Source organism: Electrona antarctica (genome assembly GCF_951216825.1).
Source record: "Electrona antarctica genome assembly, chromosome: 7".
NCBI classification, from domain to species: Eukaryota; Metazoa; Chordata; class Actinopteri; order Myctophiformes; family Myctophidae; genus Electrona; species Electrona antarctica.
Window position 1 is genome coordinate 8,174,460 of NC_136812.1, and position 17,410 is coordinate 8,191,869.

Consider the following 17,410-nt stretch of genomic DNA (forward strand, 5'->3'; position numbering starts at 1 on the left):
TAATGCCTAAATGCCCACATTATATGTGCTTTTCCATTTATATGAATTGCAACTGCAGGGCGCATTTACTATGAAAACGTACATTTCCCATCACTCACTCCAGTTTCCTGGAGTGAGTGATGAAAAAACAGTGACCTCATTCTGGAGAAATTATGACTTTTCACCTCCAATCTCCTTCTCTGTACAGTGTAGTTCACAAGCCTGTGCTATCTAAAATAATCAAGTCTGTGCTATCTAAAATAATCAAGCCTGTGCTATCTAAAAGAATCAAGTCTGTGCTATCTAAAAGAATCAAGCCTGTGCTATCTAAAAGAATCATCCACAAGAGAAAAGAAAAACGTCAAGCATATTGTTTGATCATTTGTATCCTGTATGTTTGGTTGGAATTTGTTCAATGGTTCCTAAACTGTGTTCTGTGAGACAAGTAGGTGTGCCTCGAGCTTTTGTGGAATTCACACATGATTATTGCAATATATACAACTGTACATTATATATATTCTTTAATGTACTATATCATAACTTTGAGTTGACATTTAATTTCTCAATACACAGGCAAATTCTATACCCTAAAAATACTGTAGATATTTTAATCACTTCCAATCTGGCATCCCTATTTTGGGCATGTCATTATAGGATAAAATGTTTGCCTATAATGACACGCACGCACGCACGCACGCACGCACGCACGCACGCACGCACGCACGCACGCACGCACGCACGCACACACACACACACACACACACACACACACATTTGCAATAGCAAAACATAGCCAATATACAAGCCTGCAATATTGTTGTGAGCTTGTATAACTTCAGCTACTTTTGCTTTGAATACAGGTGCACCTTCAGATTTTGACTTGCCCATTGATATTCCTCGTAAGGGCACAAAAAGCTTTGGGATTCACAGTGAATTGAGAATGCATTTATGTCAGAGGATGACTGATTGTTCATAATGTCCTTCAGGGGCCCCCTCAGCAGAACCTGTGTCAGACAGACTTTCGCTGGCTTTGTGAGCGTTTCCTGTTGACAATGTCCCGGTACATCTCGGACCTGATGAAGCGTGGGTAGGAGTCTTTCTCCATGAGAAAGTAGATCTTGGCCTGGATCTCATTGAGGCTGGCTGGGCTGGGCTCCTCCAAGCTCTGCTTTGTCTCCTCTCTGGTGCGGCAGTCAATATTCAGCTGCCATGATGACATGCACGGGGAACAAATGACAATTATACAACCGGTCGTTTCGAGGAAGCAATCTGATTGGTTGAAAACAGCCGTGCTTAAACGACATTATAGGAACGGCTAATCAAAACAAAGAAATCACCTGTTCATCTGTTCATCTGTTCTCCCAGAGCGCAGCACACCAGGGTTGCTAGGCTAGCTAGTTTTTTTTAGAGATTATCTTAGTATTAAGGGTAACTGTTATAATTGAAATATTACACTCGAGGGTGTTCTTTATCGTCATTAATGCACGATAAAGATCACCCTTAACGATAAAGATCACCCTCTCGTGTAATATTGCTTAATTCACATGTGTGCTCTCAAAGCCAGTAGAGTTCAGACTTCATTGTGCTATCGAGCAACACGACACAGGCTTGTATGAAATACAGTACAGTATAAAATAGCCTTTATTATGCTAGTTCATAGTTCATAGTCAAGGTGATTTGAGCATTTTACATAGGGAATTAGCCCTTTGCTAAGTCCCTCCCCAACCCGTCCTTGTCCAATAGGCACGTTAGCAGCAAAGAGACGGGGCAAGCTGTTCTTCTCCCCATTGAGATGCATGTAAAATTACGGGATTTCTCCATATATAAATAATCGATCATTTCAGTAGCAATAGCATCAAAATGTCTTCTAAATCTAGTCAACCAGGCATGCAGTATGTACTGGACAAATGTGCAGCATGACATGATTTAAATAATTTAGAAATATGAGGAAATGACAGAGGGAGAAACAGTATCCAACAATCAACTTTTTACAACCGCCGACAGGGGTTTTCATGTTGCACGGTAAGACATTGTGGTGGTCATTGTCTCCACCAGGCCGAAGGCATGGGGAGAGAGTATGTTTTGCACTCCGTCCGTGTGTCCGTGTGTGTGTGTGTGTGTCCGTCCGTCTGTTACCAGCTAATCTCCGGCACCGTTAACCCGGTCGATGCCAAACTTTGCACACACACTCCCTGGATGCCAACGATGAACCTCTGCCCCACATTTTCCAGAGCGGCCTGTTATAGCGCCACCATGAGGCAGCTTTTCACATTTTTTACCTAAAACTGCACCGATCTGCGTGAAACGTTGCATGCACACTCCCTAGAGGCCAAGGACAAACCGTTGACCTGCATTTTCCGCATCTGCCTTTTATAGCGCCACCAGGAGGCCAACTTTTGTAAAACACATTTTTTGATATTACTCCTCCAGATTCTGTCCAAAAATCTCACAAATCGTTACACACTATCTCTATGGTCATGTGCTCAAGTCGGATCTGTCCGATATTTCATATTCCATCCTAATTGGCTATAATTAGCTTTCACAGTTTGCAAGATTGCCCCGTTTTGAACAAAAGCCTCAAATCATGAACGCAGCATGCAATTTACGTGAAATCTTTCACACACTTTCTTACTAGGCTGAGGAATATATCCCACCCTTTTCACATTGGCCTGTTATAGCGCCACCAACAGGTTGATTTGAACACATTTTTGGAACAAAATGCCTCAAAAACATGTTTATATTAATCCTAAACATTTTGCCAAACATCTCACACAGTCCTATCCTCCTGGTGGAGACCTGTGCCCAGAAGGGCACTTTTTCTAGTTAGTATTATTACCATCACCTGGGTGGGTCAGCTGTGTAACTTTCCCGAGTGCATGTGTTTGGTCCGTCGAACCAATGCTCCGTCGGACCATAGTATGCCTCCCAACTTTCCCGATGTTAAGCCGTGTATGTGTTCAACAACACAGCCTTGCAAAATAACACTGACAGCTATGAGGTGACGAAAGCTTGTCCAGCATAGCAACGGTTGCTAAACTATTTGGATTGGCATTGGACCATCGGTTTTTGGGGTGGGGTTTAGTGAAGGGCTAATTGTGTAATTACTTTCATAATAAGCAATAGAGCGTTGCAGTCCCGCCCCCTTTCATGCCAGGCCCAGGAAATAGTTCCCAATGCATTTTTCCCATATACATTTCAAAACGTATTTATTTAAAGACCTTATAAGCGTCCTACAAAGCCAACTCTTGTCGTGACAAATCATGACAACAAACACAATATTTTGGACCAAACAAATAATTACAAAGAAGAAAAACAACCAAAAAAGTTTTCTTCTTCTTTCTACTTATTTGTTGTCATGATTTGTCACGACAAGAGTTGGCTTTGAACGTGGCGTAAACGTCTTTAAATAAATACTTTCTGAAAAGTCTATGAGGAAAATGAACGGGGATTTCTTTTCCGGGTCTCTCGAGGGGGCGGGACTGTGACGCTCTATAGCCGCACACCCCTACTGTACCTCTCTGGGTGCCTTGATCTCGATGAACTCCTTGTAGATCTTGTTGGCTCTTGCCCTCAGCTTGGCAGGGTTCTTGATCCTTTTATACTCCTCACAGGCCATCCAGAAGTCGATGTTCTCATCACTGAACTCGGTCTTGAGGAAAGCCCTCCAGGTGGCCAGGCCATCTGGAATGGACACATGAATCAGGTACTGTGAGAGAGGGAGCGAGGCGGTAACACACACATCACATCATGGCACTGCATGTTCCAAGCAGCACAGCGTGGCTGCTGCTGCTGTGCTACTTCTTTCATGGTGTTTTCATGGTGTTCTTTCCAGTATTCGGTCATGCGGAGCGTGCAACAATCTAATGTGCATTCTACACAGATATTGCCCTGATTGTTCCCGGAAACAGGAAACGTCTCCCACGAATGGAACACAAATAAGTCATCGCACAACACTTATGCCAAAGCCTTACTTATGTTTTGATCATTCAAGGATAACAAGGAGGGAGGGCATGTTTATCTACTGCATGGCCTGTGTCATGCTGGCATGCTGTTTACACATCTTTTTGCTTCTGAACGGGTTTGCTTTACAAAGGGTTTGTCAATTCCATACAGAAATGTAACTTGAAATGAGCAACTTTACTCCAAAAAAGTGCTGTATAGTCTAATAAGAAAGAAAACTTATATTTAATTTAATTTTCCATTTTGCAAATTGCAAATAAGGACAATTAACAATTACTGGCCATTCTCATTTAAATGCACTATCCAGAAGAATAACGAATGAAACGGTACTTTTTGGCCAAAAGGGGATTTTATTTTCACCGGAAAAAAATACTTTTAGTTACTCCGCTGCGCCCTCTACTGATATTGCCCAGAGAATTGCCTCATACAGAATATCTTTCCTCCGGTGAAAAAAAATCCCTTTCTGGCCAAAAAGTACCGTTTATACGTGTGGTGGGGGGCTCCGAGTGCATCCACTAAGGAAAGTAGGCTTTCTAATGACACAACCCGCCTTTGTTTTGGTGAGTAGCAAAAACGTTCTTTTTATTTACGCTAAAGACGAGAGGCTGGTCTGCATTCATGCGAGTTCCGGAAGTTGACAGTAACATAGCTCTAAATGAAATACATTAGAGCTATGGACCAGAGCTACTTTATCCCCTACTGCTACTAGGAGGGGAGGACCGTAGGACCATTTACTCAAACGCAAAGGTGATGCACTCGCATCTGGAAATGTTTCATGCCAGGGAAAAGATTTATGTCATGTATGTTACATTTTTCACGATCTTTGGAAAATAGCAGATCCACAAGCTGCACAACACATCGCCTCGCAAAGCATTGTGAGCTTGTAGATTGGCTGGTGTATAATGTAGGTTTAAAGTGGTTAAACTGATTCTGATGCTATATTATTAACACACGTACCGCCTCAATGACCCCTGGGGGGCCCCACGTTGAGTACACCACCGGTGTATATATACACAGGCTATTTAGCTCAGGGCCAGTGGTGACAATACGGTTAGCGACAAAGCGAGGAAGGAGGTGAGCGCAGGAAGTGTGATGATGGTTTAAATCAAGTCAGGGCCCAGGCAAATCAAATTTAAATTTAAAAGCGAGAACATTCTCTACTCACTGTATGTCCTAACCTGGGAACGCCAAGCAATGACATCATGTGCCTATTGCTCGCATTATGTTACTTATGCGTACACATGAGTGGTGCGTGCACATGCCTAATGCCTATCGTGTACACATGAGTGGTGCGTGCACATGCCTAACCCATTCTGGACGGGAACCCCTTTTGGTGTTTTAACTAAGCATTATTTTATACTTTAGCTATTGAAAAATAGCAGATCTACAAGCTCATAGCGCGCCACCGAGTGGCACGCTACGAGCTTGTAGGTCTGCTATTTTTGAAAAATCGTGAAAATGTGGCACAAATACTTGAATATTATATTCTTTCAGAAGACTTTTTTTTAAAATGTTGACGTCCGCCCTGAATGGCCTAATGCCTATCGTTGCTGTCGGGTGGAAACCTTGTATGTCCAAAACCAAAACCATTATACTTCTCAGGAAAATGACCAGTGTTCCAGTTGATCTAGTCTTGTGTATAGCCAGACAACTATTTCACAATCTCCGAATCTCCGAATTAGAGTCTGGAACTACACCTTCTGAAATCCCAGTAAGGAAGCTGCCGTTCACGGAAAAAATATATTTTAAAATATCTTTATTTTATTTTATTTTATGTCCTTTTCTGCTAAGCAGCATTATGCTTAGATGATTTCTAGTTATATTAGGATAAATGTGCGCGACTGTAAAGACGAAACGGAAGTGGGGAGGAGGCTCCACTTCCGCTTTATATTTTACTCATGATAGAGCTGCCGTTGCTCCAGACTGTATGATGGAATGGAAGCATTTGGAAATTGTGAGAGGCAACAGTCTGGCAACACAAGACTACAGTTGATCTGACATACAGATGATACAGTAGTTATTATTTAATCATATACGCTCTTGTTAATACTTTTGATATAATTGTGACCAAATTTGACTGAGGGACTGACATTGGGTTTTTTTGAATTTTCGTTTTATCATGTCATATGAAGGCAAATTGACATATTGGTTGTTCAGTTTGACCCACCAGTTTTGGAGATATGGCTTATAGAGTAATGTCAGTGAGTTGAAAAAACAGGCTTGAAAGTTTCACTTCTGTGGTCTCTAACATTACACCTACAGTAGCTACATGCTGTTCAAGCATTTATTTAATATTTACATGTCGATTTCAGCTCTGACACTTTTTTCAGACATGCTCTAGTTAGTATGTGAAGAGTCTGCATGTGCTATTAACTCAATTTGGAGAGAAAAAATGAATCAGTCCAATCTGTGTTGGACTGAGAGAAAAAGGCGGAGGGGCCTAAAGTGGTGAATGGTGATGATTATGACGGTCAGCCATATTAAAAGGATAGAGACTGAACCAGAGCGACAGCCCCCCGATTATATGACAACGGTCTTAATTGTTCAGAAATAATGTTTGTTATGAGCTGGTCCAGCCGGCTCCATTCACTGCCATGTATTCATTGCACTTCCGGTGTGAGTTTGGCCCCCATGAAAGTGTCCATGAAAGTGTCCATTGTGTCCAAAGTGTCCAAGTGACCATTTCCTTTCCTTCTCAAAGTTTCCTTGGAATGTATGAATGTATGAAGGCAATGTATGCTTACTGCACAAAAGGTGAAGATGTTGCGGGCAGGATGGTAAGCTTACAACCTTGTCCGAGCACTAAGCTGTAGTTGTGGGAAATAGGGTGGCACTTGCACGTCGTGCATGGGCTGAGAGAAGTGGTCCGTGGGCTGTGGGTGGCTTCGTCCATGGAGTGGGGGTTTCTATTGTTGTAGCGAGATGTCAGAGGATGACTGATTGTTCATAATGTCCTTCAGGGGCCCCCTCAGCAGAACGTGTGTCAGACAGACCTTCGCTGGCTTTGTGAGTGTGTCCTGCATTGACAATGTTCCGGGAACATCTTTGACCTGAGGAAGCGTGGGTAGGGTAGTGGTAATGGTCTTTCTCCATGAGAAAGCAGATCTTGGCCTGGATCTCATTGATGCTGGCTGGGCTGGGCTCCTCCAAGCTCTGCTTTGTCTAGGCCTTTTTCTTTCTCCTTCTGTTTGTACCCTTTTGGTAATGCTTACATGTGATTTTTGTCTCCACCAGGCCGAAGGCATGGGGAGAGAGTATGTTTTGCACTCCGTCCGTCCGTGTGTGTGTGTGTGTGTGTGTGTGTGTCCGTCCGTCCGTTACCAGCTAATCTCCGGCACCGTTAACCCGGTCGATGCCAAACTTTGCACACACACTCCCTGGATGCCAACGATGAACCTCTGCCCCGCATTTTCCAGAACGGCCTGTTATAGCGCCACCATGAGGCAGCTTTTCACATTTTTTACCTAAAACTGCACCGATCTGCGTGAAACGTTGCATGCACACTCCCTAGAGGCCAAGGACAAACCTTTGACCTGCATTTTCCACATCTGCCTTTTATAGCGCCACCAGGAGGCCGACTTTTGTAAAACACATTTTTTGATATTACTCCTCCAGATTCTGTCCAAAAATCTCACAAATCGTTACACAGTATCTCTATGGTCATGTGATCAAGTTGGATCTGTCCGATATTTCATATTCCATCCTAATTGGCTATAATTGGCTTTGACAGTTTGCAAGATTGCCCCGTTTTGAACAAAAACCTCAAATCATGAACACAGCATGCAATTTACGTGAAATCTTTCACACATTTTCTTACTAGGCTGAGGAATATATCCCACCCTTTTCACATTGGCCTGTTATAGCGCCACCAACAGGTTGATTTTTGCAAAACACATCTTTGGAACAAAATGCCTCAAATCATCCAATTGCCATCAAAGGCAAACATGTTTATATTACTCTTAAACATTTTGCCAAACATCTCGCACAGTCCTATCCTCCTGGTGGAGACCTGTGCCCAGAAGGGCACTTTTTCTAGTTTTGTAATGTTTCTTGTTTTCTGTATTCAGACTACCGGTATACGGATGGAAACTCGCATTCTTGCTAAATCCGGTGTATTTACACTGCATGTTATGTGTGGTGCCCCTTCCAAACGCACGCACACGCACACGCACATACACACTTTTCTGTTTTTTTTCCAGACAACTTCTGCCTCAGTCCTAAAGTCCTGGGTTAAAAACTGTTTTAGAAATACTTCTCAATGTCAATCATTTTACCTCGCCAAACTTAATTAATAATAATAATAAACGTTATTGTTGTCCCCTAAGGGATATTCGTCTTCACAGGTCTGTTCAAAACACCTACAACAACACAGCACAGAAAAACATATCCCAAGACAATACATAAACATGAGGTCCCCTGGCATCACAGGGACATATTGATCCTCACGGACTGTTCCTAGCTATTTCACTTAGTATACAGTAGCACAGATGTGTTTAGATTACAGTGTTGTTTCAGAGAAAGCAGAGAAAGCAGAGAGCTTGGTTTCAAATGATGATATAGCATCACACAGCAGCCTGGCTGCCAATGCCATTATTTGACAACATTGTCAATTGGTGCAGTGTGATTCAGTTTCTGTATGGCATTGTGTGTATAATGTACAGTATGTACTGCATGTGCATTTGTTTGAGCAATTGTTTTGTGTACAGAGTGTCCATGTTCTCCAAGAGGAAGGTCGTAGCTGACTCATTGTGCACTGCGGTAGGTAGTCTCTAACCAGAAATGGGTTCTTTAAGAATTACTGTAGGGATTGAAGGGAGGAAAATCGACTGCACAAATTGACTTGTCATGGGGTGTGAAAAATGGAACACAAAGTCTGATCTGAGTAGCTCTTTTCTTACTAATGGTTGCGAAGGTGTCAGTGGTGATCCTTTAGACCAGCTAGGGGTGGATAACCTTTTATAACTGTAGAATAGATCACTTTCCAAGGCACCCAGTGCCAGACATGTCTTAGTATAGGTTGTCAAATTAGAATAAATATATTACAAGCACAGAATAAGTCAGTACTTTGAAAGAATATATATTCAAAGATCTGTGGCGCATTTTCACGATTTTTCAAAAATAGCAGACCTACAAGCTCGTAGCGCGCCACTCGGTGGCGCGCTATGAGCTTGTAGATCTGCTATTTTTCAATAGCTAAAGTATAACATAATGCTTAGTTAAAACACCAAAAGGGGTTCCCGCCCAGAATGGGTTAAAATAATAATAATAATAATAATAATAATAATAATAATAATAATAATAATAATAATAATAATAATAATAATAATATGAATAATATGAATAACTAGAAAGGTCGCAATTTTAAAAAATTGCAAAGTGTGGTTGCCGCAGTGGCTTACATATGCCCCTCCCACTGATATTGCCAGCCAATTAGAATGTCACGTCACCCCTGCGATCATGCGTAAGTAATTCGGAGGGGAATTATCCCCCAAAAATCATGTTTTTGCGACAAACGGTTACATTTTTCGAATTTGTGGCACCCCCTATGGATGAAATTTCAGTTTCCACACTCTACTCAAGGAGGCCCCGCACTCTAAGGGCGCACTAATTAGGCGATACGGCCTGTGATTGAACTGCGATTTCGGAAAAAACGTGTAACATATTCGGATACGGTTTGAACCACGAAAAAGTCCACAGTCGTGTGAGCTAGCTAAAGTTTAAATCACGTTTCTACGACAAAGTATGCCAGAGTAATGAGGCTGCAAAAGTGAGGTTGATTTAGAGATTAAATCCCATACATTGTCTATGAGAGAAACATTTTATAAATAAAGTTAAATATTTTAAGATTGATGAACATTTTAAAGTTTGAATGGAGTTTCAAAGTGAAAGTATGACAGTAATAAGAGCACAAAAAAGTCAACTGTGAAAAATGGGACGTTTCTCCCATCGACTCTCATTATAAAGAATGTAAAAAAAAGTTTAAAAGTTAAAAAAGTATAAACAATTGTAAAAATCTAAATGTAAGCGCACACAACTGCAAAGAGCTGAACAGTTTGAAGTTTGAACTAAATTTCTAGCATAAAGTGTGTGAAAGTAGTAGGAGTACGAAAAAAGTGGCGGAATAATGAATAATAATAAATATAAACTGGCAATAACTAGTGTGTGCTCGCTGTTGCGAGCCCACAAAATATCAATTCAACTATACAACATTTCTCTTAGCAATGAGCAAGCACACCATTCCCGATGAAGTCGTCGATTTGACATGGCTCAAGTGCCTACAGTCAAAACTGTGGGAGTAGCGTTTCAAAAAAAGTCTTACTCCAGTAAAAATAAAGTGTTACAATTACAATAGTCTGGCAACCACACTAATAATAAATAAAGTGTTACATTACAATAGTCTGGTTGCCCACACTAATGAATGAAAAGAAAAGGTAAGGGGAACAATAGTATGGTTGCCCATAGGCCACCACACTAATAAAGTGTTACAATTACAATAGACTGGTTGCACTAACTAGCTTTGGGGATATGTCAGAGCTGGATTCCTGAATGGGAAATTCTGGGCACAAGCCCTGCAGGGCCCAAAGAGCAGGGTGGCACTGTAGAAAATTAGGCCAATTAAGTCAGAGGCATTCACCCTGGAAATCTTAATTATAGCGGCTCTCATATAATGTTATGTATTGTTACATATACACATAATAAAGTGGTGAAAGAACATAACCAGCTGATCAGTCAGTCTATCATATGATTCTAAAGTAAAGGGCCCCAGCACGAAAAGCTACTATACCCGCATACGGCCTGTTTTGAAACCGAATATACAAAAGATATTTTGACACTACTTTTCTTTCACTTAAAGGAGGAAACTGATGACAAAAAGATACAAAAAGAGAGAACTATGACTCATTTCGACTTCATGTTGACATATCCGTGGTGCAGTAGATCATATCATGGAGATGCGGTCCGGTACGCTCTTAACCCATTTAGACCTGAAGACGTTTCTGCAAATGTCTTCTAAATCCTGACAGTTTTCTATGTCAGTCGTTCTTAAAGTTTTTCATGTCAAGGACCCCAAAAATATATGTAATTGGCCGCCGACCCCCATCTGAAAATATGTTGTTCCAGGGATCCCCCATGAAGCAAAGATTGAGTTAAAAACGATCGCTCTGACAGAATATATATTCAAAGATTTGCACCAGATTTTCTCGATTTTTCAAAAATAGCAGATCTACAAGCTCGTAGCGCGGCACTCGGTGCCGCACTATGAGCTTGTAGATCTGCTATTTTTCAATAGCTAAAGTATAACATAATTCTTAAAACACCAAAAGGGGTTCCCGCCCGTCACTACACCATTGGTTCTAAAAGTTGGGGTCTCAGCTAGTCCTTAGAAGGGTAGAAACTAAAATCAGCCAGAGAATGTATCATTCATTCTGTACAGTACTATGCTGCGTGAATAAACATACAATTTGATAGCATACAGTAGATCACCCAGGTTTTATGGTTTTTCAATCCCCACACGTGTATGTATAAGTGTTGCAACACTTAAAATGCAGAATATGAAATGCTGGGTGTATGACTTGACTACCGCGGCCTGAATGATTCAGCCCTGCAGCCCTGGTGTGAGATATGATCTGGACAACAGATGTCAATATGAAGTTGAGGATAACATTGACCACTTCTGTGTCTTCTGTCTCTCTCCTTTCTTTCGTAATCTTTTTTGTCATCAGACGGACAGCTTGGTCATATACTTCTCTCTTTGTTGACGTTTTGTTAACTCATCCTCCTGCCGTTAACCCAGTGGTGGAAAGTAACTAAGTACATTTACTCAAATACTGTACTTAAGTACAATTTTGAGGTATTTGTACTTTACTTGACTGTATTCCAATTTCCAATACATTTACATCTACTCCACTACATCTCAGAGCCAACATTTGTACTTTTACTCCACTACAATTATTTGAAAACTTTAGTTACTAGTTACTTTGGAGATTTACATTTTGATTAGAAAAACATACATTGCTGTAACCACTTCAACCCTATATACATTTCGACCATTTGAAAATAGCTGATCTACAAGCTCACAATGCGTCGCGATGCGATGCATTGTGTGCGACCTCTCTTTTCTATTCAAATATGAATATAAACTGGAAAGGTCGAAATTTAAAAAAAATTGCAAAGTGTGGTTGCCGCAGTGGCTTACATATGCCCCTCCCACTAATATTGCCAGCCAATTACAATGTCACGTCACCCCTGCGATCATGCGTAAGTAATTCGGAGGGGAATTATCCCCCAAAAATCATGTTTTTGCGACAAACGGTTACATTTCTCGCATTTGCGGCGCCCCCTATGGATGAAAATAGAATTGCTTTTGGTACTTGGTTGATTCAACCACCCGCGACATGTGATTCAAATTTGGGATGGATTGGACATTCCGTTCGTGATTTATGGCATTTTTTGTGATATAGGCCCCTCCTACTAACTTCGGACGAGGATTACGGCCGAACGATACGCATTACCAAAATTCTGCCCATGGTGTTTTAATCGGATAGGTCGAGAGATCATGTGTGCTGATTTTTGTGAGATTTGGACAAAATCTGTAGGAGGAGGAGCCAAAAGTGTGTTTTGGAGAAAATTCAAAATGGCGGAAAATCTATCATGAGGCAAATGGGCTTGGCCTATATGGGGAGATGCGTCATAACCCAAGAAATCCAGGGAAAAAAATATTTTGATTTTACGACCTATGGTTCAAGAGTTATAAGCCAAAACGTAAAGTGGGCTGTTATAGCGCCACCATGAGGCCGACCGATAACATTATAAGTTAATTAATTTTAGTAATTATTATGAACCTCCCCTCCAAGTTTTGTAACTATAGCCCTTACAGTCTCTGAGGAAAAAATACTTGAATGTGATTTTTCGCACTTTCCCATTCATGTCAATGGGGAAATTTAAATCACTAATAAATTCATATCAATTAAACAATACAACATTTCTCTTAACAAAATACAAGCTATCGATCCTGTGGGAGGAGTAGTAGTCTGAAGTTTAGGGTTACTCTAGAAATAATAATAAAGTGTTACGATTACAATAGTCTGGTTGCCCTGTTAGGGCAACCACACTAATAAAGTGTTACAATTACAATAGTCTGGTTGCCCTTTAGGGCAACCACACTAATAAAGGTAAGATAAATTCTGACTATTTGGGTAGAAATGTTTTAATAACACCTATACAAAGAATGAGCCCAATAATTTATTTTTCACTTACGTTTGTGTGAGAGGAGGACATCCAAAGATTCTTCCCATCGCTCGACCTCATCTGTCGACATTCTGGTGGAATCAAACACACAAGACGATTTGGAAGAGGTCAAAGCACTGTTTCTGTGCATATTTAATAGAGATGCAAATCTCACCTGTTCATTTTAACAATCATAGAATAATTAATAACACGATAGCTAAATTATATCTTATGATTTACAATACAAAATATATACTATATTCCTCAATCAAAGACAGGCAGGTGTTCGGATGCATTTAGTGATAGTGTGATAGAGAAAAATGTATACCCACAAGCCACAATGGACTTGCCCTCCTATGACATCTATTTTTCGTGTGTGTGTGTGTGTGTGTGTGTGTGTGTGTGTGTGTGTGTGTGTGTGTGTGTGTGTGTGTGTGTGTGTGTGTGTGTGTGTGTGTGTGTGTGTGTGTGTGTGTGTGTGTGTGTGTGTGTGTGAAAGGTCATGATGCAATATTCAAGGAGAGTACCTCAAGTTGCCATGCTGTATACTTCAATATGAGAAATATTTTTCATGGAATATTTGACATTGGGTAAAATATACTCGTGTTTAGTTATGGGGTGACATAAAAACATGTTTAGTGTTCTAGGGTTAAATCAGAAGTATCATCCACTAGGGCATTCACTTCTAGTTATTTTTACTAGTTGACTAGTTGCCTAGTTGACTAGTCGACTAGTTGTTTAACTACCTATTAAGTAAAAAAATACTTTTTATTTTTTTGGAAATACATTTTTGTATATTTAAAAACTGTGTACATTGGTGACTATAACTATAATCTACTTGATCTTGAGGCCTACAAAAGTACAAAAACTTTTTTTTTTTTTTCTGATCAACTACCGGTAGTCAACTAGTATCAACAAGGTCGACTAGTGCAGTGGTTCTCAACGTTTTTGGCCGGGGACCCCCGGAAATGCTTTGGCAATGTTTCGGGACCCCCGCCCCGCCCCCTCCCGACCCCCAATATAAATTGACTGCTACAATAACCTTAACCCATTTTGGGCGGGAACCCCTGTTGGTGTTTTAAGCATTATGTTATAATTTAGCTATTGAAAAATAGCAGATCTACAAGCTCATAGCGCGCCACCGAGTGGCGCGCTATGAGCTTGTAGGTCTGCTATTTTAGAAAAATCGTGAAAATAAAATTTTAAAAAAAACCTTTTTTTTTTTTCTTTTTTGAAAATAATTTGGGGACCCCCTAAAATAATTTGGCGACCCCCCGAGGGGTCGCGACCCACGGGTTGAGAACCCCTGGACTAGTGGATTTACTAGCCGACTAGTTGAACAGTCGACTATAGTTGCTTAATGCCCTATCATCCACACTGGAGCGGTGTGTGCCATGCATGTCAGACTCACTTCTGACACCTGGCTGCAGCCTCCTGGCTGGACGGCTGGAACTCAGATAAGTCATTGTAGGAGTCGGACTTGATGGACAGACAGCCGAGTCTGGTCTTCATGGTGCTGCTTCTGCAGGGGGACATATTAATAATAATAATATTAATAATAATTACATTGCCAAATTAATCGATTTCTGAAAATGTTTCTGATTGTTTAGCACTTGCCACTTGCAGGTGGAGATTGATGAAAACATTACATTTTACACATTTTATATTTTATTTTTGTATTTCCTCTTCTGCTAAGCAACAAGCTATATATGCTTAGGTGATTTCTTATTATATTAGGATAAATTTGCGCGGCTGTATCATGATAGAGCTTCCGTTGCTCCAGACTGTATGACGGAAGCATTTGAAAATTGCTAGAGGGAACAGTCTGGCAACGTGAGACTAACCACACATAGCAGGTACCCTCGGTCACAGCCTGGCAACGTGAGACTAACCACACATAGCAGGTACCCTCGGTCACAGCCTCACTTTCACTGAACTCCAAGTGACCCTGTAAAGGCCAGGTATCTAGGATAAGCGGTTGAAGATGGATGGATGGATGGATGGATGGATGCATCCATCCATCCATCCATCCATCCATCCATCCATCTTCAACCACTTATCCGTAGTCGGGTCGCGGGGGCAACAGCTCCACCAGAGAGCTCCAGACGTCCCTCTCCAGAGCAACATTAGTGACTTCCTCCTGGGGGATCCCGAGACGTTCCAAGGCCAGTGAGTCGATGTAATCCCTCCATCTGCGCCTTGGTCTGCCCCGGGGTCTCCTCCCAGTGGGACGTGCATCGAGGACCTCCCTAGGGAGATGCCCGAGAGGCATCCTAACCAGATAATATACTGTAGTTACAGTAGCTGACTTTTATGCTGATGCATGACCAGATGCAGGGAGATAGATGAGGCTCACTGTGTGGACACAGATCAATGCCAGACAGACAACAGGTGCAGCTCTGTGAGAAAAGGACTTGCATGCATAATCTCCATCAGAGCACTGTTGGTGCTTAGACTATGCATTAGCAGATGAGAGGCAGCTGCACACAGTATATGCCCTGTATAGTACATGTGTCTCAGTCACAGCTCTCAATATAATAGGATTCTGTCAGAACAGCAGCGTAGATGCGATTGTAGCATTACGCGGAGGCGGGGATTGAACCCGGGTTCAATTCCCACTTCAATCCCCACACACGCATAATGTTGGGGACATGAGGGACATGAGGGACATCGTGTGCGGCGGTCCGCGCTGTGAAGTGAGAAGCGAGGGCGCGTTTCAAAGACTGGGGGGGTGATTGCAGCCCCCAGCCAAGAGCCAGCCCGCAACAGCCCTGCCAATCGGGAAGCGAGTTGGTCTAGCGAGTGGGAGCCCCGGGTTCAATGCACGCACGCACGCATGCACGCACGCACGCACGCGCGTGCGCACACACGCACGCGCACACACACACACACACACACACCCTTAGCACACACCCTTAGCCATACCCAAATCAACAAATCCAAATCTGCCAGGCTGCATTTGGTGCAGACACGTGCTTCTGCTGGGCTATTTATATAAAGAAGAAATCCATCTAGTCGTTGGGAAGCAAAGCTTAATTGTTCAGCCGTGCAGCATGTGATGTGATGTCACGTGTCTAGTGATGTGATGTCACGTGTCTAATGCATCCAACTGTTGCAGAGATGCCCATTGGAGCTGTAGATAAAAGAGGAATCTGCATGTGTGTGTGTGTGTGTGTGTTTGTGTGCGTGCGTGCGTGCGTGCGTGCGTGTGTGTGTATTTTCAACCACGCATCGTGCCACTACCACTACATTGTGGTTTATTTTAAGATTTCCTTCCCTGTCCTGATTGCTGCTTATTCTTTTCAACAGATGCGTAGCTATAGCTATAAATGCTTGAATGAAACCGGCGGTGAGGATTTGAGTTCTTCTTATATTACAGCTATACAACAAATATGTTGCATTTAAAATACTGTATATTGTCCACCAGAAATATTATCCACCAGTGTATGTATTGATGCAAGTATGCATTACAATAACCAAAATCTACAAAGTAACTAGTAACTAAAGTTTTCAAATATATGTATACGGCCTGTTTTGAAACCGAATATACAAAAGATATTTTGACACTACTTTTCTTTCACTTAAAGGAGGAAACTGATGACAAAAAGATACAAAAAGAGAGAACTATGACTCATTTCGACTTCATGTTGACATATCCGTGGTGCAGTAGATCATATCATGGAGATGCGGTCCGGTACGCTTAACCCATTTAGACCTGAAGACGTTTCTGCAAATGTCTTCTAAATCCTGACAGTTTTCTGAAAAGCCTATGTTTCTATGTCAGTCGTTCTTAAAGTTTTTCATGTCAAGGACCCCAAAAATATATGTAATTGGCCGCCGACCCCCATCTGAAAATATGTTGTTCCAGGGATCCCCCATGAAGCAAAGATTGAGTTAAAAACGATTGCTCTGACAGAATATATATTCAAAGATTTGCATGAAATTTTAACGGTAATATCGTATATCGTATCGATATCGCAATATTTGGCATAAATACAGAGATATGAAATTTTGTCCATATCGTGCAGCCCTACTTGTAATCCAGAGCCCATAGAGTATAGACAGAGTTACGACAACTCCGTTCACTTCATGGGGCCAGTCCTCTTCTACATAGACTTCTATTGGCGAATAGGGACACCGGAAGTTTACAGAAGCTATTGTAGTCGAGGGCTCGCGCGAGTACATGAACCACGTGACCGGGCTGTTTTCTGCCCCCTCAATGTCGCAACTCTGTCTATACTCTATG

General features: G+C 41.7%; 1 protein-coding gene across 1 annotated transcript; it reads right to left on the reverse strand.

The window, feature by feature from the left end:
- Positions 1–988: 988 nt before the first annotated feature.
- rgs8 (regulator of G protein signaling 8) lies at positions 989–14,676 on the reverse strand (the record flags this gene model as incomplete). The annotated part of the gene is made up of 4 exons (XM_079505052.1): positions 989–1,183; positions 3,494–3,660; positions 13,195–13,256; positions 14,576–14,676. The coding sequence occupies 4 exons, from the start codon at positions 14,674–14,676 to the stop codon at positions 989–991; spliced, it is 525 nt and encodes a 174-aa protein (XP_079361178.1).
- Positions 14,677–17,410: the final 2,734 nt, after the last annotated feature.